The sequence below is a fragment of the Prunus mume genome, linkage group LG2 (genome assembly GCF_029339155.1).
Source record: "Prunus mume cultivar Tortuosa linkage group LG2, ASM2933915v1, whole genome shotgun sequence".
Classification (NCBI taxonomy): Eukaryota; Viridiplantae; Streptophyta; class Magnoliopsida; order Rosales; family Rosaceae; genus Prunus; species Prunus mume.
Genome location: NC_142699.1, coordinates 13,362,581 through 13,390,507, shown reverse-complemented (window position 1 = coordinate 13,390,507; position 27,927 = coordinate 13,362,581). Strand labels below are relative to the sequence as shown.

General features: G+C 37.0%; 2 protein-coding genes, 1 non-coding gene and 1 pseudogene across 4 annotated transcripts; all 4 read right to left on the bottom strand.

Moving 5' to 3' along the window:
• Positions 1–77: 77 nt before the first annotated feature.
• LOC103320753 (CHD3-type chromatin-remodeling factor PICKLE) lies at positions 78–14,489 on the bottom strand. Its single transcript, XM_008222472.2, has 31 exons — positions 14,349–14,489; positions 12,525–12,674; positions 12,111–12,248; positions 11,853–12,007; positions 11,453–11,614; positions 10,865–11,109; positions 10,671–10,766; positions 10,447–10,583; positions 10,156–10,368; positions 9,970–10,077; positions 9,611–9,661; positions 9,421–9,520; positions 9,097–9,239; positions 8,914–9,017; positions 8,508–8,646; positions 8,225–8,394; positions 8,047–8,113; positions 7,846–7,968; positions 6,570–6,679; positions 6,395–6,476; positions 5,726–5,923; positions 5,080–5,230; positions 4,877–4,982; positions 4,577–4,651; positions 3,948–4,009; positions 3,773–3,849; positions 2,942–3,072; positions 1,912–2,284; positions 1,227–1,356; positions 1,053–1,126; positions 78–896 (listed from the first exon to the last, which is right to left on the bottom strand). Exons 2-31 carry the CDS (start codon positions 12,669–12,671, stop codon positions 459–461), a joined length of 4,305 nt encoding a protein of 1,434 aa, XP_008220694.2. The 5' UTR covers positions 12,672–12,674; positions 14,349–14,489; the 3' UTR covers positions 78–458.
• A 1,750-nt stretch (positions 14,490–16,239) lies between these two features.
• Positions 16,240–16,312, bottom strand: TRNAF-GAA (transfer RNA phenylalanine (anticodon GAA)). The gene has a single exon. It is a non-coding gene; the product is annotated as a tRNA-Phe (tRNA).
• A 378-nt stretch (positions 16,313–16,690) lies between these two features.
• LOC103320752 (cytochrome b561, DM13 and DOMON domain-containing protein At5g54830) lies at positions 16,691–20,176 on the bottom strand. Its single transcript, XM_008222471.3, has one exon. The coding sequence runs from the start codon at positions 19,805–19,807 to the stop codon at positions 17,087–17,089; it is 2,721 nt and encodes a 906-aa protein (XP_008220693.2). The 5' UTR covers positions 19,808–20,176; the 3' UTR covers positions 16,691–17,086.
• Positions 20,177–21,559: 1,383 nt separating this feature from the next.
• Positions 21,560–23,169, bottom strand: LOC148919675 (putative CCR4-associated factor 1 homolog 7 pseudogene; annotated as a pseudogene). The gene is made up of 2 exons (XR_016124324.1): positions 23,002–23,169; positions 21,560–22,875 (listed from the first exon to the last, which is right to left on the bottom strand). The product of XR_016124324.1 is annotated as a putative CCR4-associated factor 1 homolog 7 pseudogene (transcript).
• Positions 23,170–27,927: the final 4,758 nt, after the last annotated feature.

Here is a 27,927-nt window from a genome sequence, read left to right as displayed (position 1 = left end):
GTTCTCCTTGTTGCAACTAAGTTTCTCTCCATTCACACATGGATATGCGGTGTACACATATCACCAACAAGTCTATCTCATGACAACCATAATTTATCCTTTTCTTATATTTATTTTTCAGATCCTAAGCAAGATCCAATTCCAATTTAACTGGAAGAAGTCAAGGAGTTATAATCTTGTACAATTCTGAAAAAGAAAAAAGAGATTTTTTTTTAACACTATAGACAGTTGGGTCGGGCCAAAAGAACTAAAAGACTCATGATTGGGCCAGTCCAAGCAACTCCACAATTGAGCTTTTGCTTAAGGGGGGAAAGGTGAACTCTATTATATGATTAAGAAGGTCCGGCTATTTTTCAATTACTTTCTGCGGTATGTACATTTTCATCGCAACACAAACAAGGGTACAAAGAAAGTAAGCCTACCAGCCTAGTATCATCACTCCATTTAATCATCCAATACTATGACCTGCTCAGGTTTTTCTGCAATTCCCTCTCCCCACCATTTCCAGAGTTTCCGGCCAGATTTGTCTGGCCCAACTGAGGTGAACCCGAACCTGCAGGAGCTTGAACGTCACAATGTAGTTCTCTACTTTCCTCTTCCTCTTCTGGGTCAGGGTCTAACTCCGAGATTGTATGTTTGGGTTCTGCAGCCAAATCTGTCATGTCAACGTTCGCCACAGCAGCATGCTTCTTGTCACCTTGATCAGCTGATGATCCGGGAACTACAACATTGCTATTTGTCTTGGCTTGTGATTGCTTATTAGGATTGACTATGGGCTCTGCCAAATTAGAAGAATTTCGTTGCACGGTAGAGAGAATCCTGTTTATTTCTTCACAAATGGTTCCTAATTTGGTATGAACTAATTCATGGGCATCTTCCTCCACAAGCTTGCACATCTAACAGCAAAATAGCGAGAGAAAAACATAAACGAATCCGTTACCAAATTTTAACAGCCATATTAAGAACAATATGAGAACATAAATTTTTGTTTTATACAAATACTACAATCCCCATAATGAAGCCAAGATGCTCAATTAACAAAAATGATATACCTCATTATAAAGGTGAGGCAACTTCAATCGATCTGGATCGTTGTCACAAACAGCTGCGAAAATTTCTTCAGAAGCTGCAATTAATCATCACCAAACTAATCAAGGACGGCAGAAGAAGTAGATTCTCGTTATTGCTCTGCCTAGCAGAGGTTCATGAAACAGAAACAGACTTACTGATCTTTACTATTCCAGGCAACTGATCAACCGTTTGTCCATCAATCTCCATAGGATGAGGGCTTGACATTCTTGTAACCTTGGGTTCACTGTCAGGCTCTTCACTCGGAACCTCATTTGAATTTTCACCCTGAGAAAATAATTAATGGGCGACAGACATTCATGAGACAAAACAAAATCAGGAATCGTCACCCAATTATGAGTAACTATGCATCTCAGATCACATTGCTACAATATTTTCCATGTAAAATCATGTCTACTTCCATCAATGAATAATACACATCTAAAGCCCAATCTCTAAATGATCAAGGTTAATAAGATAGTAAGGCACTTAAGACTGAGAATATAGTTTCTACCAACCTATCTCAGCTGTATGATAAAGTATTCAAACCCTAGCCACCTGATGGGTTATCCAAAGAAAGGAGGTACACAGAAATATAACTGACCATCCTTAGGGAAAAAACAAATTGTCGAGCGCGCCCTTCTGGATTGAAGTCATCTATTGTATTTCATAAGCTTTAACTATATTCTTTTTGGACCTTACTTTACAAGTCTTAACCGTAATAATTATTGCACTAGGCATTAACATTTAATAAGGTAAGAATGGTTTAGGCTATTTTCATATAAGCTCCAACAGAAAACAAACTGGCGCAATATGCAGGTACCATGAGATATCATAACTTGCCTGTTCTTTCGCCAAATCTACATTGTTGCCTTTCTCCAAGAGAAGCACCCTTTTCTTGATAAATTCTACCTGTCTTCTCTGCATGTCTCTAAATTGATACAGCACAGACGAGTCTTGATATAACTGTGGTTGGTTTGCAGCATCACTGGTTCCCTGGGCAACATTAGCTCCTATATCACTTCCGGTACCATTTTCACTAGCATGGTTGCTAGGTCCTTCTGCATTAGCTGTTCTCGCACCATTTTGTGCTTGACTATTAGCTTGTCCGGGTACAGGTAGGTTTATAAAGGGAAGATTCAACTCTTGACAGATAACTTCTTGAAGCCTCAGGTCTTTGTCATCAACAATAGCTTGCCATCTTCCATATCCATGCCTTAACCAAATAAGCAGTAAGTGAAAAGTTAACATAAAGGATTCATTCTGCATGTACTATCACACTTAAAAAAAAGCTCCGAATAATGTGTCCCACGACCAATAAAATAATCAGAAGAACGTCCTAAGCCAATTTATAGGTAACCTACAAACAAACGCAAATTGGTCTAAACTAGCATATGTAGGAACATGGTACAGAAATCTTTCCACTGAGGACTGCTCAACTTAAGCCAATCCACAACCATTCAATTTGGACTCAGTTTCAGCATAAATGACACTGCCCTTCAACTTCTAGATGTAGAGGAAGAGGTAGGAGACACCCCAAAAGAACAGCAGCCCTATTTTGATATTTCTAGAGTGACATATTCCTGGTCAAGTTGTATATAAACCCTTCTGCCCATGTTAAGAAGTGTTTCCCCAAATTAGTGCAAGCACATTTTAATTAATTATCAACAACTGTACTGCTAACACAGACAATCCATGTATATGCACGTGTGTTAGTGCAAACCTAGTCAAATCGTTAACATCAACCTATACGATATAACATGTAATGTTCCGTATCAGGCAGACAAGCAAAGAATAATTATTAACAGCAGATGCAGTAGAAAATTACATAAAAGCACAGAACAATTGCAAATATCAAGCAGTAAATTCATACTTTAGTACGGCACGCAACAATGTTAAATCATGTTCCTCTTTCCAAAATTTTCCACCCTTCAATCCAGGGTAGAGCAACAGGATGTCCTCTGAAAAAAGCGGAGCGCCTGGATTCTTTGATGCCAAATCCACCTATCATTGCACCCAAAAACAAGAAGGAAAATTTCAAATCAGAGGAAAGGATGAGGTTGTTACCTTGAGTTGTGCAGGGATGCAATATTTATACATCAAATGAGAAGTCACAACGTCATGTATTCACATAAAAACCTTCTATTTAACTAGATAGATTTTCTGAAATCACTAGTTCTCAATTGCATATATTCACTTCATCCATCTTATTGCAAATCTGCACGCATCCTGTCCTGTAGCTTTCCCTAACTCTTCATAATTTTTCTATGATCATACTTTTTATTACAAAATTTGTACTTAACCGGTGATGCTTTCTTACCAACATTGTCATGTTATGTTGCCAGACATCTAGCATGTTAAAGACTGTCCATCATTGTCATTGCTCAATCAGACCATATTGCCTTATCAACAATCTAAACAATAGTAGGCAACATAACATGCCAGATTGCACAGTTTAGCATACTTATCAATTTTAATTATAAATATGATAAAATTAATGAAATCTAAACCTCCCTACACTTGAGGAGATCCAGACAATTGCATCATCTAATCCACATTACTTGCTTGGTTAGGATGTATCCAAATACCAACCATTTTTCGCTTAAATTACTTAGTTTCCAAAAGAGGCAATAAGAATAAAAGAAATCTATAAAACATATAGTGTAACAATAAGAATAAATAGAACTTGTAATTACAAGCTTACCCTTTGCTGCATCTGCATCAGAACAGCAATCCTACAAAGCACATCTCCTATTCTAAGCCCTTCTTTAGGAACACCATCTACAACCACGGTCAGGAACATAAGCATATTAAGACTAGAAAGGAGCATAGAACATAAAGGGCAGATGAGAATGACATGAGTGATAATGACTTATCACCTGAAAAGGTTGGGGAGTCAGTCATCTCTTCAGCTATGTGAGCCAAGAATAGTCTACCATAACTGAACAAAAAAAATATAGAATATAAATAAAAAATATGTAGGAGAAAAAAAAAGTAATTTATAAAAGGGATGTGCTGATAAATCGACGCACATATAATGTGTTTTTTGTTCATGAGTAACATGCATAAACATATATATTAGTATATTATTTACTATGCAACACGTTCCTAATATAACATTTTACAGTTTCTGATTACATTAAATCTATGGATTTTATTGATGATTACTTCTAGCACAGGGTGCAGATAATGACTTTTTTGCATGAGGCAATACACAGTACAATACACACAACTACTCAAGCAAGCATAGACTGATCAATGCATCTGAGTGATGACAATTTTTCCTAAGTTATAAAGGCAAAAAATTCTCAAAGAGCCTTGTCAGTGTTGCTGAGAGGATGCAATATTTTTTTAAAAAAAATTTAGCTACAATCGCATGGATGACATATCCAATCTGTCTTAGCATTTATCCCTATGTCACACCATATTTCATTACTGTGATTCATCATTTTAAATCTACTACGAATGCCCTAATTAACAAGAACAAAAGAAATGTGCATCTCATTACTTTTCTATTTCTTCAAATGTCTTCTGCTTCATGCGAGGTGTAAACTCTTTCCAGTCATATTCCCCAACCCCAAACCTGCACATTCCAAAGATTTTTGTCACCAATGCGAAAAAAACAAAACCCACTCAGACACATATGCGTAAGACAATTTGAAACATAGACACATACTCAGAAAGGCATAATCCGCAACCCCAAACATGTAATCATTTCCAGACATTCTTGTCAGAATAAAGTTATACACAATACAAGAAAAAGAAGAAAAAAAAAATTTATATATATATACAATTTTTAAAAGAAGACCTCATCAAAATTTGTACAAATGCGGCTCTCTGACTTTGATTGAAACCCAAAACTTTGAATGATCTTCCTTCTCCTTCCATCAAGGGAGGGGGCTCTGCACTATCCACTGCAAAAATCATTTCAAAGTGGCAATATGATAAGCAAGAGATACCCATTGGTTGTGATCAACATATTGATATAGTACCATGACATAGAAAACATACCACGACTTCTCTTTTTGTTAGGCTTCCTCCCAGAAAGAGTTCCTGATGATGATGTTTCACCCTCCATTATGTCAGCTTCATAGTTATCATCCTCACCATCAGAACTTACATCTTCCAAACCAGCAAGGTCGTCGTCTTCAACAGATACCATCTGAAAATTTTCCAAAAGCTCAAGTTGATCCCCCTTCCATATATAAGGACTTGGATGTCTAGTGGCATTTTTTTATACAATAGATGTCTAATAACATGCTTTAACATAATGAAGAATTTTGATATAACACTAAAGATATTTAATTTTTTTTATAGAAAAATACATCCACAGATCAGTAAAGATTTTCAAAGAAGAACATGGCCGCAAGCACACACAACCATACCCCTGATCTGGACGCCGGTGACGTCTCCGGCGTCATTCCGGGCTAAACCTGTGAGAGAGAGAGAGAGAGGGAGAGAGGAGGGAGGGGGAGAGAAACTAATTGAAAGAACATGTCATACTCTTGTATGACTATGCAAAAGCATGGTGGGGGTTTTCTGGGGTTTCTTTGTTGTTTGTCTCTGATGGTAAAATGGGAAGTTCTGCAAGAGAAAATTGTTGCACAGAACAATAGGGTACATAGAGAATTACGCTAGTGCAACTATAATGCAATACCTGCTTACGGCTTCTCTTTCCTTTGCCCAAAGCATTGAACTCTTCAACTTTATGCACTTCATATTTGTCTCTTAATAACTCTTCCCAGTAATTTGTTCTTTCGGAACTGTTCACGGTAGGTCTACTGTCCACGGCAGCCTTTTGTGGTTCCTCCTCTGCTACGGCCTCTGCTTCATCAATATATTCAAAATTTGCTACCTATAACACATGTGCAAGTTTAGTTACTTAAAAGGATACCCCCATAAATCAGAATAGAGAAGAACCAGATAAGACAGTTGTAGATCATACAGAAGAATACTGCCTAGTGTCTACAGGAGAAGTTCATATTTTGTGTTGCCCTATTTCAAACTAAGGGATTAAGTATCAGAAATGCAGGGTCGCATGATGAAATCAGATGGAAAGAAAATCCCAAACTAAACCTACAATTTCTGCATTCAGGCTTATACAATTTCTGCATTTCCAACATAGTCCAATCCTATGAGCTACGACCCACGTGTTGTCAACAGAGCTAAGGCCCAGGGGCATCTATGAAAATTATGTTATAACTACCAAACAACAATATCAAGTATGCTGCTATGGCAATTGAGCCTTATGCAAATCACCACCAGCATGAAATGCATATCAAATATGACATGAAGGACATTTACTATTTATATTGTAAAATATAACCTTGAAGGCCTTTAAAAATCCATCTTCATCTTCATCGTCCAACATAGCCTCATCATCCCCAGCTTGTTCACGATCAAGTAATCTATCAACAAAGAAACAGAAGAAACAAAATTTTTTAGCACATATATGTAAATGCTGTCAATCAAGTGAAACAGAGCAGGCTATAGAAATTTACCTATCTATTGCAGCATCATCATAATGAATTTGACGGGATTTTCCTGCTTCATCATTTTCGTCAACAAATAACTCCTTCGATCCATACCTTATGATGTCATCCAACTCTTCCTAACATGAATTTAAAATGATTTAAAACTATGATTAGATTTTCAGGGGAACATAATACTTTACTCCTCTTACTGCAGTTCTGTTATCTGACCATACATTCAACTTCTATTAAAGTAACTGCTAAGAAAAAACTTTGATATTGCAGCACCTTAGGTAAAGTGACAAATATATCAGAGTTCAATGAATTGACCAAATGCAACAAATATATGCTTCTCTTTTTCCTATCAAATAAATCTGGCCTCGTTTCTTTTGGGTTAAATAACATTTTGGTCCTTGTGTTTTATCCTGTAACAATATCGGTCCCTTCTGCCTAATTTGACGTTAATATGCTCTGATGTGTGAGTCTCTGCATGTGCCACGTGTGCACATTATTGCCCAAATTATACAGAAAGGGCCAAAATAGTTAACATATTACAACATGGACCAAATTAGCCAAATCGAAGAAACAGGGACTAAAAAGGTATTTAACCCTTTTTTTGTCCAAAGAGGAAAATACATCATATTGACCCTATTTGGTAATGGGTCTAACCTTCCACGTGATGAATCTAAGAACCATTGCACATGCAATGTATCTTAACTTCCTACATTCTAAACCACAAAGCATGTCTTCCATATTGATTAACCAGCATTCAAAATTGCAAAAGCATGCCTAAAAATGCAGTCATCCATAGTTAAAGAACCCACTCAATTCATTAGCAACTTTTAATTCAACCTCTTTCCCACTAAAACCCAGGACACGAGTTTTCTGTTGAGTAATGACCATAGATCTAAACTTTTACTTTTTCAGTATCAAAGTTGTTTGAGTTCAAATATACTTGAGCTTTTTCAGTTTCAAAATTTTCATTTGGGCATACATCTCAAAATTATTGGCCTATAACTTCAAATTGGAATTTAGTTCTTTTTCAATTGAAAACCCAATAGGTTTACCTTCCAAAAGCTTCGGAATAGCCCAAAAACTAAACACTTTCTTTCCTTTCCATACAGAAAAATATATAAATTAATCATGACCTAAACTTCGGTATTCTGCCACTAGAGTAGCAATGACCTAAACAAGGGAATTGCTGCCATTCTTCCTGAATAGCCTGGATTCTACCATTGAGAGTCACTTTGAAAGTACAGCTTCAATAAAGGTTGCTGAAATAACGCATCCTAAGATATTTGCATACCTGGTTGATGTTTTGAGCCTTTAACCTTCCAACAACCAAATGCTCTAATACCATTTTCTTCTTAGTCATTTCCATCATCCGTTCTTCAATACTTCCTCGAGTTACTAGCCTATAAATCATTACCTGGAACGCCAAAACCACTATGCATTTTAAGAACTATAACCAATAACAAATAGATATCATTAAAGAATTAATTTCAACCTTGTTAGTTTGCCCAAGTCGATGAGCTCTAGCCATAGCTTGTAGATCAGCATGAGGATTCCAATCACTGCAGACCAAAGCATATTCTTGAACACAGTTCCATGATACTACCTTTTTTTAATGATTACATGAAGGTAAACTAAGAAGACATATAAGCAGTAAACCCAAAATACTTCACCTGTCATAAATGATCACTGTGTCAGCAGTTGCAAGGTTTATTCCTAAGCCCCCAGCTCTAGTAGAAAGCAGAAAACAAAACCTGGAAGAATTTTTGGCATTAAATCGATCTATTCTTATTTGTCTCTCAGCTCCACCAACTTTTCCATCAATCCGTTCATACTGCCATTTCTGACCACAAAATAAAATGACAAATTTAAAATATAAATAAACTATTTCAACTCCAAATTATATGCCAAAATAAAAGAATGTTGAGAAATATCGAAACATCTACACATCTATACTTTGAAAGTACAATAGTCTTCTAGCAAATCCAGCATGTGCTGAAATTGTGAATATATGAGAACTCTATGCCCTTGCTCCTTAAGTTTCACCATCATTTTGTCCAACAATTGCAATTTCCCAGAAGATTCCAATAGCTGTCTGTCAAACAGTAAAAGAAAAGTGGAAGCAGGTATCTCAGGAACTCAATGAACAATACCTCAAGATGCCTATAGCTTATTTAAAAGAATAATGTTCTCTAGATCAAGAAAATGCAGACTATTTTCAACACAACCATAAGACTGAAATAATTTATCGCAACTTTACTTAAACGCATGAAAACAGATCACCAGCTGTATGGAGGAAACCGGTGCCTCTGATAGACAGCATAAATGATGCTAACAGGATTTAACAAAGAAAAAAGATTACTTGTAAGATTCATTTGAATCTTCTATGTCTGGTTCAACTCCCTCTAACATATAAGGATGACAACAAAGCTTGCGCAATTCCATGACCACGTTGATAAGAGATATCTGGTATGCAACCACAATATTTTGTCAAGGTAGAACAAAATGAAAAATACTTCAACTTCACAGAGCAAAACAATCTTACCTGTGCACCACCTCGACGAGTTAATATCTGATAGTTACGTGTCAGAATCGCTTTGTAGTACTCTTTCTGTTTGCTACTTAAATCAACACGTAATATAAGTTCCTTTTTAGGAGGTAGTTCCTTCATGACATCTTTTTTCACTCCTGCAGCCATTACCAATTTGCACACATTTCACCAAATGCTATTAACAAAATCTCAAAATTAATTAAAGTACAATTCTATTCCTGGAAAGAGTTTAAATATATAACTCTCAGCAACATTCTCTTTTTCAAAAATAAAAATAAAAAAAGAAGAAGAAGAAGAAGAAGAGTTTAGGATTTATACTTCTAAGAAGATGAGGAGCCAACATTCTGTGAAGCCGTGAAATCTGCTCCTCTTGATTGATATCCTTAAACTCTTCCTGGAATTCCTCTAGACTTCCGAACTGCAAGTAAAACTCATCAAATTAAAAAAATAAAGAGATTTTTTTCCCATCTAGCTAGATTCAATTCCTTAAAATCGATGTTATACTAACCTTCCCAGCATCAAGAAAGTGCATAAGCATAAAGAGCTCGTCCAGATTGTTCTGAAATTTTATCATATGTGAGATCACAAGTTTGAAATAGATAACTTCGATGCATGCAACAAATTTATTTAGGCCAGCACAATGAGAACTAACAAACAAAAATCAATCTGACTATTATTTGTGATACCCAAAGACCCCTAATGAAGAAGAGGATACAAAACCAAGAAAACACCGGACAGGAACTGTAAAACATTGACTAAAATGGGTCAAATTGTTTTTTTTAAAAGGAGGATACTTTTTAGAAAGTATTTAAAAAGGGAAAACTAAGCAAAAACATATCTATAACACAAGACAATCTCATAACAAACCTGAAGAGGAGTTCCAGTCAGAAGCACGCGATGACTAGTGCAATACTGCTGTAATGATGAAAATAACTTTGAATCCTTATTTTTGAGACGATGACCTTCATCAACAATCTGCGTATAGAGGTCAGCATTAGGCAAAAATCAAATATTGACAAGTAACAATGCACACATGGAGCCACAGAATGTTACCATACACTCCCACTTTATCGGTTTTAGTGATGTTGACTCTAAGTTGATCATTTCATATGATGTCAGGAGGACATCAAATTTGATCCTTTCTTGCTTACTTTCACTAACAATTTGACCAGATTTCTTTCTCTTAATCTTCTTGTGATTTTTGGGAAAGTAAAATTCATATTCCCGTATGACAGCACGGGCTTGGGCAGAGCCAACATACATAACCTGAACCAAGTGAACTTCAATTCAGAACCACACTTGGATAGTGATTATAAACAAGACAGATATTTAATTGGTACATACAACATTCATTTGAGGTGCCCATGTTGCAAATTCACGTTCCCAATTTCTCAATGTTGAAAGTGGAGCCACCACTAGATGTGGACCGACTTTCTCTTCAAAAAGAGATGCTAAAAAAGCAATACTCTGTATAGTTTTTCCTACAATCAAATAAAACCCAAACCGGTGGTAAAGTCCAGCTATCATGACAAAAAGGAAATAAACTTCTAGGATAAACAAAGACTTACCGAGTCCCATTTCATCTGCAAGTATCACGTGAGTTTGTTTGGACCAGGAGAAACGTAAGAAGTTCAACCCTTCAAGCTGATATGGATGGAGTGAGCCTTTAGTTGCACCAAAAAGCAGATGATCAAATTAACTACCATAGGAAAAGACAAGCATACCAGACTGCAGAAAGAACATAGAAGAGAAAATAATGTACCTCCAGAAAGAAATTCAGGACTATGTTCATACTGTTGAAACTCTTTCTGCTTCTTTTTTGATTCCATAGCATCTCTAAGAATGCTCTTCTGCTTACTAGACAACATTTTACTTTTCCTAGACTGAATTCTGTTGAATCTCTCTATTTCCGGCTGAAATGCAGATATGTCTGACTCTGATTCCCAATAGCATTCATCATATGATAGTTCTTTCCACTTCACTAGATATTCTTTCTCGTCATCTCCCCTGCAGCATCCAACAAGTAGCATTACATCAACAACTTAAATTCCAGGACAGCATTCAATTTGCTTCAAAGCAGAACGATATATGTTATTACAGGGGAGGAGAAGTATGACCACAGACTCATCAGAAACTCAATGGGAAACATTATCTGAAGCTTGCTGTTTTCTTTTTAATCAGTAATCTTATACTTCACATAGCATGCTTGAGGTCTTCCCTTAAACCCTTCCCAAATTAATTCAAATTTCAGATAAACTGAAGATTACAAACGATACCTCAAGTAAACACAATCAAAATACAAATTATTTGGAACTCAATAATGACAAAAGATGTTTGAAATGGGTAAAACCTGCAGGCCAGAATTCGATCAACGGTTGTCCATTCAGGTCGAATGGCGACAAAATCATCCTCAGAGTTATTACTTGATTCCATTTGACGATGGAAATTGTTCACTTTAGTTTTCAGACGTGGATGAGCTTTGAAAGCTTTCACGAACTCCTTCTCTGGAACCCTGAAGGAAAATACATGTAATAGAGTAAACAGAAACTCTCAAATTGACAAAAGATCAGAGAAAATTTAAGTAAAACGAGCTACCAAAAGAGGAAATACAATTTCCCAAATTAAGTATTAGGGCAGGTTTCCAGAGTCAAAGAACTTTATTGTAATCTGTTATTCTAGATAAGAGTTCAAACAAACATTGACCAAATTAAATAAACAATAAAAGCTGAAACCATTAACCAAGACATTACCATGTGCAATGCAAATAAGAGAGTCCCTTCCACTTCACAAGATATTGTTTTACAAAAATTTGCTTCGAGCCCAGCTTTGAGGCATCACTATCACCAGCTACAGTAGGGCGCATTTCACAGTCCAAGATCTTATCAATATCATTTAATGGGCTTACCTGCAAACAAAGAAAATTTATTTAATTCTCAGCTATCACCAAAAGCACATGATCTGTAATCAGTTTAATTGAAACAAAACTGAATTTAGAAAAGAAACCATACACATTCAGGGCATCTCCAGTTGCCAGGGAGAGGAGATCTCGGTGGCGGAAGTAAACACTTAGAATGGTAAGCATAACTGCATGTTTCACAGCACAAAAGATTCCCAGTTTCGCCACAGGCTTGACATGAATTCTCTTTCTATTGACCCCCAAAAAAGAAAAATATAAGCAAAGTCCTTGTCATAAATTTTCTACATAGAAAGGAAACATGAAAACACAGCAGTTTTGAAAGAGTGATAACAATCACCCACAAAAGGACAAAATAACAATAATTACTTGAAATTTTGAATAGAAAATATAAAACATATTAGAAAGTAATATTTTCTTTCAAATATCGAAACTAAATATAACTTCCATCACACTAAAGGTTAAAAAATACAAGAGAATAAATAATAATAAAAAGTAGAAAACAAACCGCATCGCTCCTAACAATCTTTTCAAACTTTTCCTCAGCTGTCCCAGGTTTTCTAGTTACAAAATCGGCCTCATCATCTGATTCATCAATGTTGTAAACTGGCCTTCGGTCTGACCTAACGCGAAGCCTCTCAACCAAGCTACTCATATTCTGCAAGCAGGGAGTGGGGAGATATATTGAATCAGAAGCAGGTGATATTATTGTAAACCCTAAACCCTAAACTCAATTTATGTGACAGTATAAAGTATCGGAAAAAATTTATATAAGTACCACCAAATGATCAACCGTATTTAGCAAGGTGCTATTATCTTTAACCAAAATGGAAAAATATCAATTGTGATGAACTAAACAGATCAATGATTAACCAGAAAATTGAATACAAGTCCTAAACGGTAAGGGAAGAAAAATCCTAGTAATCCTACAATAAAGAAATTACTTCAACCCACCTATCTACAATAAAGCGAGGTTCTCTTGGAAAAAGTAATTTGATTATTCAATGCAATGCCATAAATGGTGAAAGAAATAAAGTGTAAATGCATAAGTGCATACATAGCTACATTGTACAGAAGTACATACAGGTACAGTTATACAAACGACTACAAACTTACACATGCATGCACAAGCACGTCCGCATACATAGAACATCATAATCAACTAATCAAGAACGAGCGATCCATATGTGCTGGGAACAAACTCATAAAAATTCCTCGTTTATAACAACTGTGTCATTTTTCTTATAAGAACCAACATAAATAACCATGTTGCATTACGTATAATCACACAATTAGCAACACCTCAGTTCTCAAATTGCTTACCCTCGAATAAAGAAACCCATGCAATAAATAAACTTAACAGCTTAAACTTCAAGTGACCAACCCCACATTGAACACACCAAACAACAGCACAGCATAAAAAGTGGTACTCAAAGGCCAGTATCAAAATGACCCACATGAGAATTCCCATCGAGAAAGCAATATAATGAAAAAACAAAACAACTGTTTGTCAAAAACAGCAAAACAACCCTACGAGAGTGAAATTCACAAACCATTCAATGGTTTATTGGACATAAAATTTAGAATTCCCAACCATTTATTGGTTGGGACTTGATGGACTGACGTGAGTTAGAAAAATATATACTGAAAAAGTACAACCCCGCTTGTCAAAACAGAAAAACAACACTACAACACCGAAATTCACAAACCAGGGTTTCCTAGACAGAAATTTTGAATTCCCCCACCATTTCTTGGCTAGGAGGACTTAGTGGAGTGATATGTGTTAGATAAAAATACAGTGAAAAAAACACATCACCCGTTTGTCAAAACAGCAAAACAACACTACATACAGGACCGAAATTCACAAACCATTTGAAGGGTTTCCTAGACAGAAAATTTTGAATTCCCCTCCATTTCTTGGCTAGGAGGGCTTTGGGGAGTTATGTGTGTTAGATAAGAATACAGTGAAAAAAACACAATACCCGTTTGTCAAAACGGCAAAACAACCCTACAGGACCGAAATTCACAAACCATTTGAAGGGTTTCCTAGACAGAAAATTTTGAATTCCCCTCCATTACTTGGCTAGGAGGGCTTAGTGGAGTTAAGTGTGTTATATAAAAATACAGTGAAGAAAAAAAAACACAATACCCGTTTGGCAAAACAGCAAAACAACCCTACATGACTGAAATTCACAAACACCATTTGAAGGGTTTCTTGGACACAAAATTCAGAATTGACCCACCATTTTTTTGTTAGGACTTAGTGAAGTGATGTGAGTTTGATAAAAATATGTAAGCCAAGCCACAATGTTAAGGAAAGAGAAGGAGTTACCGAAGCTCAACGGATCTGGGGGACCAAGTATTTCGAAAGTGTGCCTGAAGCCCCCTGAACCCAAACGCCCGAGTTTGGAGCGGGTTAGAGAAATTAACAAAAATTAAAATAAAATGAAAAAGAAATAAGAAAGGCGATGTAGAGAGGGAGAGAGAAAGAGGGCTCTGATATTCTTACCCCCGACACTAGAGCATTTTTAGCGTGAAAACACTGTTTGCCTGAGGGCTTTATAAAGCTTTAATCGTGGTTTGCATGGGAATATTAAGGTTGATCAGGGACCTTAAGGTCTTTTTATGTTATATAATTATAATAGCATGGTCTTTTTACAAGGTAGGTGTTGGACATTTACCTTGGTTTTGGGGGTTAAAGTGTAATTTGGTAAAAGTACAAGGGTACGGATGATTATGCCTTTGTGGTCTTGGTACATGCATCTTCAAGAACTCTGGATGCATCTTGTAATAATTGCATAATTTTGTGGAAAGGATTTTATAAATATACCTAGGTTTTTTTTCTTGAAAGATATAGCTTAGGTTTTTATCTTATCTTATGACCCTTACAGTTGAAGTTCTTAATTTAAAAGAGAGCATCTCGTTAAGATATGAATTTTTGTTGTAGTTAGTACATAATTTGTGAAATGTCGATCATTGAATGTAAAAATAATTTCATACTATAATGATCGGCTATTCATAATACAACGTTGCATACTTATTTATTATACAACATTGTTTATTTTTGTCTTCTTTTTAACGGCTAGTTAAAAGGATATTATCCAGAACAACGATTGCACAATACGTTACACTTTCCAAACACACGTGTTGTTACTTACCTCACGTGCAAAAATAGTTAAAATTATAATATGTCATGATTCATTTAAAACGTATCTCACTGTTATCAATGACACAACGCATTAAAGACATAAATTATTTTGTCATCAATTACAAAAGCTTGTTGCTTCATTTGCGAGTTTAAATACAAATTGTGGATGCAAAGCATCATTTTCAACAACTCTCAAAGATATATGCGCAAGTGTGATTGGTGAGCAATTGAACATTGTAGTGAAGAAGATGGAGATGGAGATGGGCATTTTCCTCACTACCCAAAGTAAAAAACATGAACATGCCCTAGGGACAAATATAAATTACTTTTAACATTCGGGAGCACTTTACAAATACCCTAAAACTGTGAGCTTTTAAAAAAGAAAAATGAAAACTTATTTCATATAAAATTGTGCGTCATGTTTGAGGGGGGTGTGTGTGTGTGTTAATGCTGGCATGGAATGGAAGGAAAGAAAGAAAGAAAGAAGGCAAGCTCATCAATTCGTATGGATTCCTTTTTTTGTTCTTGTGCGTTTTGACAAGTGGACTTCAGGCAGTGCATGCACACACACACACACACATCAGATGCGAACGTTATGAACTTTCTTAATATTGTTTGAATCCTAATCTGGAATATATCAAACGGCCAGCGATAAAAGAATCTGACATTTATTTACGTTTCGGCAATGACCAACCGAAATATCGCATTTGCAACAAACTCAAACTGGTTTGTTTTTGTTCTAAAGGAAAATTTTTATTATAAAAAAAAAAAAAAAAAAACTCTCCCCAAAATAAATAATGAGAAGAGAAAGCACCCAAATGAGGTTTGAACTCAAGTTGACTTTTGAAGTTGTGCTTCAAAACAAAACATGTAAATGCTCATATTTTTTTGGTAATTTCCAACTGCATGCACAGCGAAAAATTAATTTCCAAACGAAACAAAAATACATGTACTTGTAATTACAAAAATCCCAAACTATTAACTTACAAAGCCCATACAAAAATATCGGGCCAGAGTAGGATAAAAAAGCCCATGTCAGAATAAGTGGAAAACTGCAAAATGAAAAATAAAAAATTGCGGTGAGCGTGGATCGAACACGCGACCTTCAGATCTTCAGTCTGACGCTCTCCCAACTGAGCTATCCCCGCAATTGTGAACACAATTACTTGAAAATACTATTTATACATCGTAAAAGTTAAGTTTTAGTTGTTTTCTCCATTACTTTAAACTCTGTTAAGAAAAACTAATTATATATTGATTTGAAATAAACAACTCCTCTCTTTTGTAGCAGAATCTAAGTTCAGCAAATCAAAATATAAACATCAAGGCGTAAAAGAAGAATTTTCTATTGGCTTTGTTATTTTTTATGAGCCTCAAAAACACACAACTTCGCATTCATCAAATGCAACATCTAACCAGCCAGGAGGGCTTTTTTGCTTGTCCATGATAGACTCAAAAGCAAGACAAAAAACCAAAAACATAGCCAAAGAGAAACAGTAAACATCTGATGCAGATTGCAAGTATGGTGAGTGCAAATCACTTCCATTTTTCCATTAGAAACTCTAAGGCATGAGAATTACTTTCACATATCTGAATTCTAAACTACAAGTCCTAGGGTACTGTGCTACGCCGTAACCCGACTCTTCGGTTGTTTGATAAAAAGGCAACAGATAAAATGATAATACTGTGTAAAAAGATGTATCAAGTATACAAAGTGCATGGCATGGGGTGAATAGTCTTCAAGATGAATGGTTGGAGCCGAGGGTGGTGATCGCCGAGTAAACCTCCATCACAAAGCAAAAAGGCCGTTGAAGCAACTAAGCACGCAAAACAGGCCTTCTATTCCCCATATATGTGAGAAAACTCTCAAAATTGGTGACATGTAGAAATTCATATCAAAGAATAACTATCTATCTACCTATCTATCTGTTCAGATTCAGAGGCTCTAATTGAACTTCCATTCTTCCTGAAGTTTGTGATTCTTTCTCTGCATGCACTCCATTCGGGCTCAACAGATCAACAGAGTCATCTTCCTCCAGGTTCCCCAGCACCCAATTGCTTCTTCCAAAACTTCTATCCCTCCTTTGTTGTTTTTCACGGTATTCCAGATACATAACTATCAATGCACCAATCAAGAACCAAATTATTAAAGCCCAATTAAGTCCATGAACATTTTCGCCGTCATATCTATCTCCTAAATGCTTCATTCCACTGAACAGTGCTGCAATGCCTACAACAAAGGCACACCTTCCACCGATCACATGAAAGTACTCCCAAAGAATCCTTTTAGAGGAAACCTCCTCTCCATGAGCTGGTCTCTTAGGCCTTAGGAATGCATTCACTGGTTGTATACAAGCCAAAAATATCGCAGTAATCCCAAACTTAACATGCAATGAGCTGACATAGAAACCTCGAAGTTCAGCAACAGCAAAAAGAAGGGCAAGTAGGATGATTACCAAACCTGAGTACTGCAAATAAACATGAATCTTGTACCACCCATCACCCTTAACATGTTTTAAGTATCTAGCCGCCAGTATTCCACCAGGAAGCAACATACCCCAAGCGAGAAACATCATAAATCCATGTACAGCTAATACCGGCTGTAAATCCTGCTCCGCCTCTGCAGAACCACGCATAAGAAGTACCCTAATAGGCCTACTGCTCGTAACAAAATGCATATTTTGTTCACTTAGATGCTCATCTGTCCATGTAGAACCCATTGCCCAAATAACTTTAAGAGGAGTAGTGCGATCAATTATGTTTCTACACTCCGGTCTATCACTCTTACCACATGATGGATTCAAGGGGCGGGTGAACTCGAATGTAATGATGCCATTTTCCGACCTGCACCTCACATAAGTCAAATTCTCAAATGTTGGATGCACACTTGAGGCATCCTTTCCATCAATCCAATAAGTGTTTACCCGCCCTTTGCCAATGTTATCAATCCAACCCACATAAGCATAGCTGTTTACCATTCCCCTGCCAAATCCTATTGCCAAAAAACCGCTCTTCTTCTCACCACGAACTGCAATAGATATTGACTTTTCTGACAATGTCCAAAATAACGTAACTTGCTGATCATCCAAAATAACACTGTTATTATACATATCAGGCAGACCCCCATCAACCACCTGCACTCTATAACCCATTTTCTGCTCATAAAGAGATTGATAATACACTTGGTCTGGAGTATTCCTATCTGGTTGCCAAACCAATTCCATGGGACTGGCTTGAACTCCTTGAGCTTTAGGCCCTCCTGCATAAATAGTCTCGGTCACATTCCTCAGGGTAGCATTCCCACCAAGCGGGTCTGAAGTAATGTAGAGCGCAACATTGTGCCCTGCTTGTATAGAAAACTTGACAGGCACCCCTCGTTCCACTCTCAACATCGGAGCCTCTTTCTTGTTAATGTACAAAACCTTTGAAGGGTTTGGAGGGTTTGGATAATGCAATGCCGGGCCAGAAGTAACCACAAGTGGGGCATTGGCATCGGCGATGATGAGTTGTTGGTCCTCCTTGTCTTCTGCATCCAGAGGACCCAAACAGTCATTCACATGCTCAGAAACATTCAGCACCAAATGTCCAAAAACCACAAGCCTTGGCCCCCCATGGTTTTGAGGAAGATAGTGAGGCTGAAGAAGATCCGGAGGCCTTATTGGCCCCAACGCCCAAATCACCGTCATTTTCTCTGTATGGTTCACCGGCAAATCGTACTTCTTGTCGTCTGATATCAACGGCCTCTGGTACCTAATGAACGACACGGCGTCCCTCCTCTGCCCATAAACCAATTTGGTATTGTTAACCTCGCTATTCTGGCCGGGCCCTTCGTATCTCGTATCCGGGCAAACCCCTTTCACCTCACCATCCTTGTACAAAGTACACTCGCTGTACTTTGTGATGTAAAAATCATTCACAAACGGCAGGCCGTCCTCTTTAAACCCGGTGACGGCGACATCGGCTCCGAGCATGAGCTCCGAAGTCGAGTTCGGGCTGGACCACCCGAAAGCCATGTAATTCATAGTCCCGGTGGCGGCCTCCAACCCAATATCAATTATATTCTCATCAGAATTCAATGTCCATCTAACCCTATAGTTCTTCGACAATACCTTACAGTTCTCCAACATAGTCGGCTCGGTGTGGACCCGACCCGTCCCGTTCCCCGAACCGGTTGCGCTCGACGGCGACGGTGAAGGAGCCGGGTCGGACGACCCGCTTCTGAAATCGCCGAGAATCACGTGTCCGAAGTCGGAGGCGGTGGGGCGGTCCCACACGGCGAGGACCTGGATCCGATCCCAGGTGACATTGTCCCTCAAACGTACAGTAAAGCTCGCGCTTTTGTAGGTCTCGTTGAGTTTCTGATCGGAGACTACGAAGCCGGCGCTGAGGTTGGTGAAATCGGGAGCGGCGGCGCCCCACCAGTGGACGTCGGAGCCGGGGAGCATGTCGAAATCGGAGACTTTGAAGGAGCAATCGTCGATTATCTTAATTGAGCCTCGGAGCTGGTGCTGTACCATTTTGAATTCGGACTCGGAGTTGACGAGAGGGCTGGTCTTGGGGCAATTGGAACCCGGATCGGCATTGCAGAATGTGAGGAAGAAGAGGCTGAAGAGAAACCCTAGGATATTGGGTTTGCGAGGCATGAGGGGTGCGAGATCCGGATCCGATCGGATCTATTTTGTGTGTGGGTTTGGATCCGAATCACTGGTTCTATTCGTAATATGAATTCAGAGATTAAAAAGGGATAGAGAGAGGGCGGAGGAGGGAGATGATAAAATCACCTCGTGGTGGTCGGAGAAAGCGGATGTGAGGCTCGCCGTCGATGAGCTGTGCCCTTCCTTTCTGTTGGGTGAAAAGAGTAAAGAGAGAGGAAAATGGGGTGACTCGGTCGGCAGGAACAGAAGACCGAGAGAGCTCGACGTGCGTGAGCTTTTCATAAAGTGGTTTGCCACGTTCTTTTTTTGATTCAATTTCAAGGAACAACTTTTTTTCTTTTTTTCTCTTTTTGGATCCGAAACATAATAGTGTGCCAGGTGTTTTCTATTTCTTTATAAAAATTTGTTTTTACGTATTTATGGTTGTTGTTTCGTTCTTATTTAAATAAGAAAGGAATTTGTAATACTAAATTAATCCATGAAAGAATATAGTTTGACAATGGAAAGAAGGGTACGGACATTGTAACACTAAATTGCTTTTGGGTATCAGATGCTTCGTCGGGGTAAAAAGGAAAAATTAAAAAAAACCTCGGAAATGCCAAAATATCCAGAGATTTTCGCAGGATGTTACGGCGGAAGCTAGCCAATCAGCAAGGGAGACGCTTCCTCATGGTTACTAAACTAAAAGTGCTTTTTTTGTTTTTGTTTTATGTTTATGCAATCGGCGGAAGCAGTCTTGATTTGTTTATGCAACACAGAAAGATAGATACAACTGCAGCCTGCAGACCAGAAAATAAAAATAAAACAAGACATAATAATATCGGATCAAATTCTACAGTGCAACTCAAGGATTGAGTTCTGCTGATTCCAAAAGCTTGAGAGCCAGAATGTTACAGACGACTCATATAATCTAGAACACTATGCAAACTCAGATAACTAGAACATCTGAAAAATAAAATTTTATGTGGTCACTCTTTTTTTACACTTGGGATTCTTGTTTAAGAATGATGACGAACTGCATTGTCATACTGTATGCTCCCCAATTGACGATGACAATAACAGAACAGTCTTACAGCTGATTCCTATAGAAGAGTGATAGTGTAGCTGCTGCTTCTGCAAGCTTTCCCCCATTCCCGCCCACTGTCACTACTCTGTCCAAACTTCATAAAATTGGTGATTCCTTCAACAAGATTCAACTCGGCATCGCCCTTTCAAAATCATGGAAATAGGTTTGTGACAAATGGAACATTACAAAGTTACAAGTAGCATAAGACACTAACACTGAACAAAGTTCCATTCATTAAAGGAAATGACATGATAAAAGCAATCTTGAGCAGATGAAAGGAAAAATCTCCAGCTACAGTATTATTGTGCGTAAGATAAACATCACTAAGACAAGGACTCTCTTTCTTTTCCAAGGCATCTCTCATTCAGATTCACAAACAGACTACCTGTGGCTGTAAACTAAGTCCAGCAGCTATATGTGAACACCTCTGCACCCAAAAGATACATAAATAGCTAAATACAAAACCGCTGATGATTGATCAAAGAATAAGTAGCACATCTATATATGGTATCCAATAAGCAATCAAATAACTGTTAACTTCTATAAAGTTCAAAAATGATAGTGATAGAACAAGAATGCATCGATCTGCGGCTGCCAAGAACGAAGCAAATGATGATGCTGATGAGAATGGAGCAATAGAACACTAAAGTCAAATTAGTGAGGAACAAAACGCATTGAAAGAAAACGTCATGAACTTTTATTGAAACACTAACTGCAATAATATACAAGAAACTCGGAGCTACATAACCGGTTAAGGTTTCTGTTACAAGCAAGCAAAGAGGAAAAAGTTAAAACTAAAACAACAATTCTTTTGCGAAAGTGTACAGAGAAAACTACCATGTCTCACACTCAAATAGTCTACAAATATCCATCAATCTTTTGACAATTATTTTCTTTCAATTAGTACTCTGTCCATTCTCAACACCGAGACCATACAATACACCAGCATATTTCTCAGCTGTGCCACCGAAAAAGGTATCCCTTAATTTCCTAAACGTACAAGCTGTAAGCAAACTGTCTGAGCCTGCTTGATGGCACACACCAACTCTTTCCACTTCCAACAATTCTGCAAGCTTGTTCAACCCACCATGAAGGCTATTGCAGAACTTCATCAAATGCTTGATATCATACACCACTGGGAAGAAGGCCTTGATCAATTCAAAGAAACCCGCTTGGGAGTCGGGCAAACTCACACCAGTCAATAGCTTAAGCAAGTATCCAAAGTCATATCCACTATGAAAAGTAACCCAATGCACTTCAGCATTCAATACAACCCCTGAAGACACCAAGAGCTCACCAAACCGCTTCACATCAATTCCCTTCTCATTGTTCTTCTTAAAATCAATCCCACATTGCCGCAGCAACTCAATCGAATCGCTAGCAAAGATGTCTTCGCTTACATTGAACTCACGGAAATTGAATTGCCAAATGTATTGGTTCTGGGTATCAAGATCGGGAAGTTTACCATTCTTGTCAGAGAAAGTGAGACCCAATTGAATCAATTTCAACATATCGACATTGTCCTTCAGGGTCTGGTAGTTATAATCATTGATGTTCTTGAAGGCCCCCACCGGGCGAAGAACCACGCCGGGGAACTCGGTGTCCATAGCAACATAATTATACTTCTCAACAATCTCACGAATTATAGCAAACTCTTCATCAAGATTATCACTCCACACTTCTCGGATTTGAATCGAATCCCCTTTCGGTAAAATCGACATTTCCAATATATCAAATCAAGCAACAGGACGATAAATACTATTAAACCCAGATCTGTAAACAGAGCTTAAAGAGTTCAAGAACTCCCAAAAGAGAAAACCCCAACTTGGTTCAGTCCAAAACGACGGCGTTTTAACGCTTCAACCAGATCTAGACCAAACCCAACAGGTTTACAATAAAGGATTAACAAGCAGTCAAGAACCTCAGAACCTGAACTGGATCTTACGGATTGAGCACCAAAACGACAGCGACTTTGTGATTCCACTGAGATCTGAAACGAAAGCGATAAGAAAACCATAAATTAGCGACGAACAACAGCACTTAGCTATGGTACAAGGCAGAACCTTGTAAAGCAAAGCGATTGGAGAAGAAACTCGGAGTAAGTTAAAGATCTGACCTTTGATTTGTGGAATTCAGGCCTGAGATTAACAGATCTGGGACTTGAAAACAGTGATTTGGTCTTCTGCGGATAAAACTTCTAGGTCAACGGACCCAGAGATAAAGAGAGAGAGAAGGGACTGGAGAAGAACGTGGTTTGAGACCTTTACTAGGGTGGGTTCTTAACGACTGAGAGGACGCAGCCGAAAGGAGAAAGTGATCCTCCAAGGAACGGATGAAGGCCACGAAACGCCGCCGTTTTGTTCCCCAAATGCACAAAACGACCACGTTTCGTCTCCCCGTGCTTTGTTCAGGATCAATAATTTGCCTTTTGTCAAATACTGATGAGGGATAAGATTAAGCCGTAATCTGATAAATTTTTATGAAAAATATCCCAGAAATCAAAAGTTATCTCAACTCTCTCACGTGGGTTTAATGAAATTATGAAATCATGTCATAAATTAGTGCAAAATATTCATGCTGTTTAGGTTGAATTAATGCAAAATATTGTTTTTAAAATGTGATAAATTTTAACTTTTCTGCATGTTTATTGGCTTATAAACATTCTAATATGTAAATAACTTTTATGCATGTTTAAGCGGTAAAGAGCAGCAGATATGAATTTAGTTAAATTAATTATGGAGTATTTACTTTTCATCCTGCACCCGAGTTTGAATCCTCCTTAATCTTTTCAACCCAATGTCTAGTGTTTGAATTCTCTACTTCTATATTATTTGTACAAAAGAGTCGTACTTGATAGGCCAGGCCACCGGCCACCTAGGCTGCAGTCAACACCTAGAAGCCATCAGCCCAAATAATTTGGACCGCCCATTTTTCGACAGCGAAATGACTCAAAACTAAACTAACTATTTGGGCTTTGCCTAAAGTGTCCAAAATTGGACTGTGTGACGGACTGTATGACAAAAGCAGAGAGACACGCACCGCGTTGCGCATGTCCTACTCGTCTATCCTATTCCTGTCCTATCATTTGATTAACATTTTGGATGGCCCCAGGGGTCAGGTCTTTTTTTAATTATATATTTATTTCATTTTGGAAATTAAGAGGTCCAGCTCGATCATGTAGAACACACCACTTGTAACTTTTTTGTCTTACCACTTTTTTTAATTAATTCAATTTTTATCTAATATTAGTAATAATTTTGTTTTGTTTGTGGACGTGTTGTCCTAAAGCTTCTTGCTTTGAAGCCATAGTAATTTTTTTTTAAATTGTTTTATTCAATTCTATTTTTAAATTTCACATGTTTAAAAAATTCAATTCTATGTTATTATCCACCGAACCACTTAAAATCACTTAGGGCATGTTTACGTATTAATAATGAAGAAAATAAGGAATCAGAGAACTACTGAATCAGTATGGGAAGAATCATTCACATAAAGCTGTTTACTAAACATATGGAATTAGCAAATGAATTAGATTGATTCTCATTGTTATTGTTTACTAATTTGCATGAATCAAAATTCAAATTAATTTTAGAATTATGGTAAAGTGGTAAGGGTATTTTTAGAAGTTATTAAGGGAAAACAGGAATGAGAATCGTATCGATTACTCCCCCTAGTTGATCGATACCTAGTTCGAGGGAATGTGATTACAGATTTTGAGGTGGGGCCCACTTATTTTTTCATTCCGATTGCAAGTAAACGCAGGAGAAGTCAGTAATGGAAATCATTCCATTTTCCTTCCATACTCATTACTGATACATAAACATGCCCTTAAAGTGATTATATAAATAAGTAATTATCCACATAAGTGATTATTGGCCTATCTAAAATCATTTCCAAACAAGCCCTTAATCACTTTTAATCATATCATTTTATTTTTATTGTATGAATTACCACTTTCTTTCCTTGAACCCTTTTGATTCCGTTGCTTTTGTCTTTTTCTTTTTGGATCATTGCTTATAAAATTTCCAAGAATCTTTTGTTTACTTGTAATTAACTGAATTATGCTCATACAAATTTTACAATTATTTGGTAACAGAGATGATTTGGTAGTAAACTTGTTCATTATATTGTAAATAATTTAACATTTGACCTATTTTAATCCTAACATCACCCTACATCACCGGCTCATATAGCATTTTTCACATAATTTAGGGGCCCTTTATTTACCATGAATTGGAGAATTTAGGAATCGAGAAAGTAATGAATAGGTATTAAAAGAATCATTTCAATTAAGTTGTTTATTAATAATCATATGAAATCAACACATAAAGAAATGAAAGGGCAAATTCCATATTATTTTTGCTTTATCATTCAAGTTGAATGATTTCGAAATGATGGTAATTTAATCATACAACTAAGGGATATTATAAGTATTAATAAGGGAATTCGAAATGATCTTTTGCAACTATCAATTGATTTGGCTGCAAAAATATATGTTCTTTGTCCAAGTTTTAATTGATGGTCAATCGAAAACTAGTTTTATTTATATATTTTTTTTTGGTAAAAATTGAAAAAACATGTCATCTAACAAGTTACAAAGCTAAAACCTGAAATTAATTTATCATTATGTATGTGATAATAGTTAGGCAAAAGTAACCAAAATTGTTACTTCTGACTCACCACCAAGCTCATCTCATTTGAAATTTCAGGTTTTAGGTTTTTGAGTGCTGGAGGGCGACGGGGGCAGTAAAGTATATTCTCTCTTTTTTATGGCATGCATGTATGTTAATAATTAACACTCCCTCATGAGGAACAAATATATAAGCAAAATAAAGTTATATACATGTTTGTTTTTATGTTAATGTCACTTGGTCACATACATGCATGCCATAAAAAAGAAGAAAACTCTTCCCTTTCTCTCTCTCATGCATGCCATAAAATTGGAAATAATATAATTGCATAATTGTTATGTTTACACAAACTAATCAAATGTTGTGAATCATAAGTAACATTTGAGTGCTCACACACCTTGTGGTGGATCCAAAATTCCAGGTCATAGGGTGACAATGTAAAAGTGTTAAAAAAAAAAAAAGATTAGGCTAAACTATTGCATTTTTCAGGATAAATGAGTAATTTCCTATCCAATTATTTTTAAAAATGTAAAATTAATAATAAATTTATAAAACACACACACACACACACACTAATACTCAACCATCAACCCCAACCTACCCTAGAAACCCTTCGTTTATACACTTTTTTTTTGTTGAAGATTTTTTTTTAAAATTTTTAGAACCCCTTTATAGATAAATTCATCACTAAAATTATAAGTTTTGTTAATATTCACTGCCTAGGATAGATTCAATTTTTCAGATTTCCATTTCAACCTTTTTTTTGTTGGAGAGAATTCAAGGCAAAGACAACAGATAAATAATAAAATCCAACAACAAATACATAATTTAAACCAAATGAAAAATAGCATACCAACCTGTTTGTTCATTTTCAAGTGAAGCATTGTTTGTTTAAAAAAAAATATTTATTCAAAGATCCTACTCTTAGGCTTTGAGAAAGCTCTTCTTCTTTTTCTTTCTCTATATTTTTAATTTCCAGATAAAAATCTCAAAAAACACATCATAAGACTACAAATGTAACATTCAACATCGACCAACGGATAATGGGTAATGTGCCTTATATGTACATGCTCATCTTTATCTAGCACGAGATATTTTGGGAGCTCACTAGCTTCGGAGTCATGGGAACTACTAGGATTGGTGACCTACTATGAAAGTTGCTCGTGAGTTCATAGAAACAAAACCGTGAGGACATGGGGCCTAAAGCGGACAATATCGTGCTACGGCGGAGCCGATCTGAGATGTGACAAGAAACAATAATAATAAATGAACTAAAAATTAAAGCAATAATTTAACTAATGAACAAGGATGAAGGGACAATAAAATCTAGATTTTGAGCAAATTTTTCTTCAATTGAAGCAAAAACAACTTGTTTGTGTGCTATATATCAATAACAATATCAATCAATTATATTCAAATAACAATCAGTATCAATACATTATTCTAATCCATAAAAAAACACTACATATATCAATTTCATTAAAAATATGAATTCTTCCACTCACTTGAAACTTGAAATGATGGGAGGCAAGGCAAGCAAGCAACTCAAGGGTAGTCGGCCGCAACGTCAGCAGTAGAGTGGTGGTGGTGTGTGTGAGAATGTGGGGTTCGAGTTGGTTTAATTCATGGAGGAGTGAAACTGCGAAACAAATTTGGGATTTAGGGGTTTGCGTGTTGACTCTAGTAGAGATAGGTAGGAGGGATTTTGGGTTTATTATTATTATTTAAGCCTGGCTCAAAACGAAGTTGTTTTGATGCTAGGTCATTAAACAACTTTAAAACCTCTTGAACCAAAATGACGTCGTTTTGGTTAGGAAGTTAAAAAATAAATATAAATTTCCCAGCATGGAAAACCCAATGCAAGGCCTTTGTGGCCTTTCATCAAGCATCTTGGGGTTGTTGTTCTGCTCAAACCTCCACGACCATGTGTTCGACTAGTTAATGGGGTCAAGCGACCCCTATTGTCTCTTAATCCGTCGGCCCCTGCACAAGCCCTTTCGTTGTGCGCTATTTGCTAGTCAACCAGTGACAACAAAAAATGAACCGTATGTCACTTCACAATGTGTTGTTTTATTTGTTAGATTTATAGATATGCTACAGTCAATTGTCTACACGCACATGAATGGTTCTTGATCATAATATATAAGAATTATAATGCATTAATGGCCAAAAAATTTCCACGTACGGACAATTGACGCTAGCAAAATTCAACCCCTCCTCCCTACCCCAGCAGCCAAAAAAGAAGAGAGAGAATTCTCACTTAAACAAGTGAAGTGAGTGACATGGAGAACAAATCCCACGTGTATCTCTCTTTATCTACGTGGCAGACTGTGATAGGTACAGTGATGTCAAGACTCAAGTCACAGTAATAGCCGAAGCGCCAAAAGCCAAAAAGCCAGTGATATACTGCA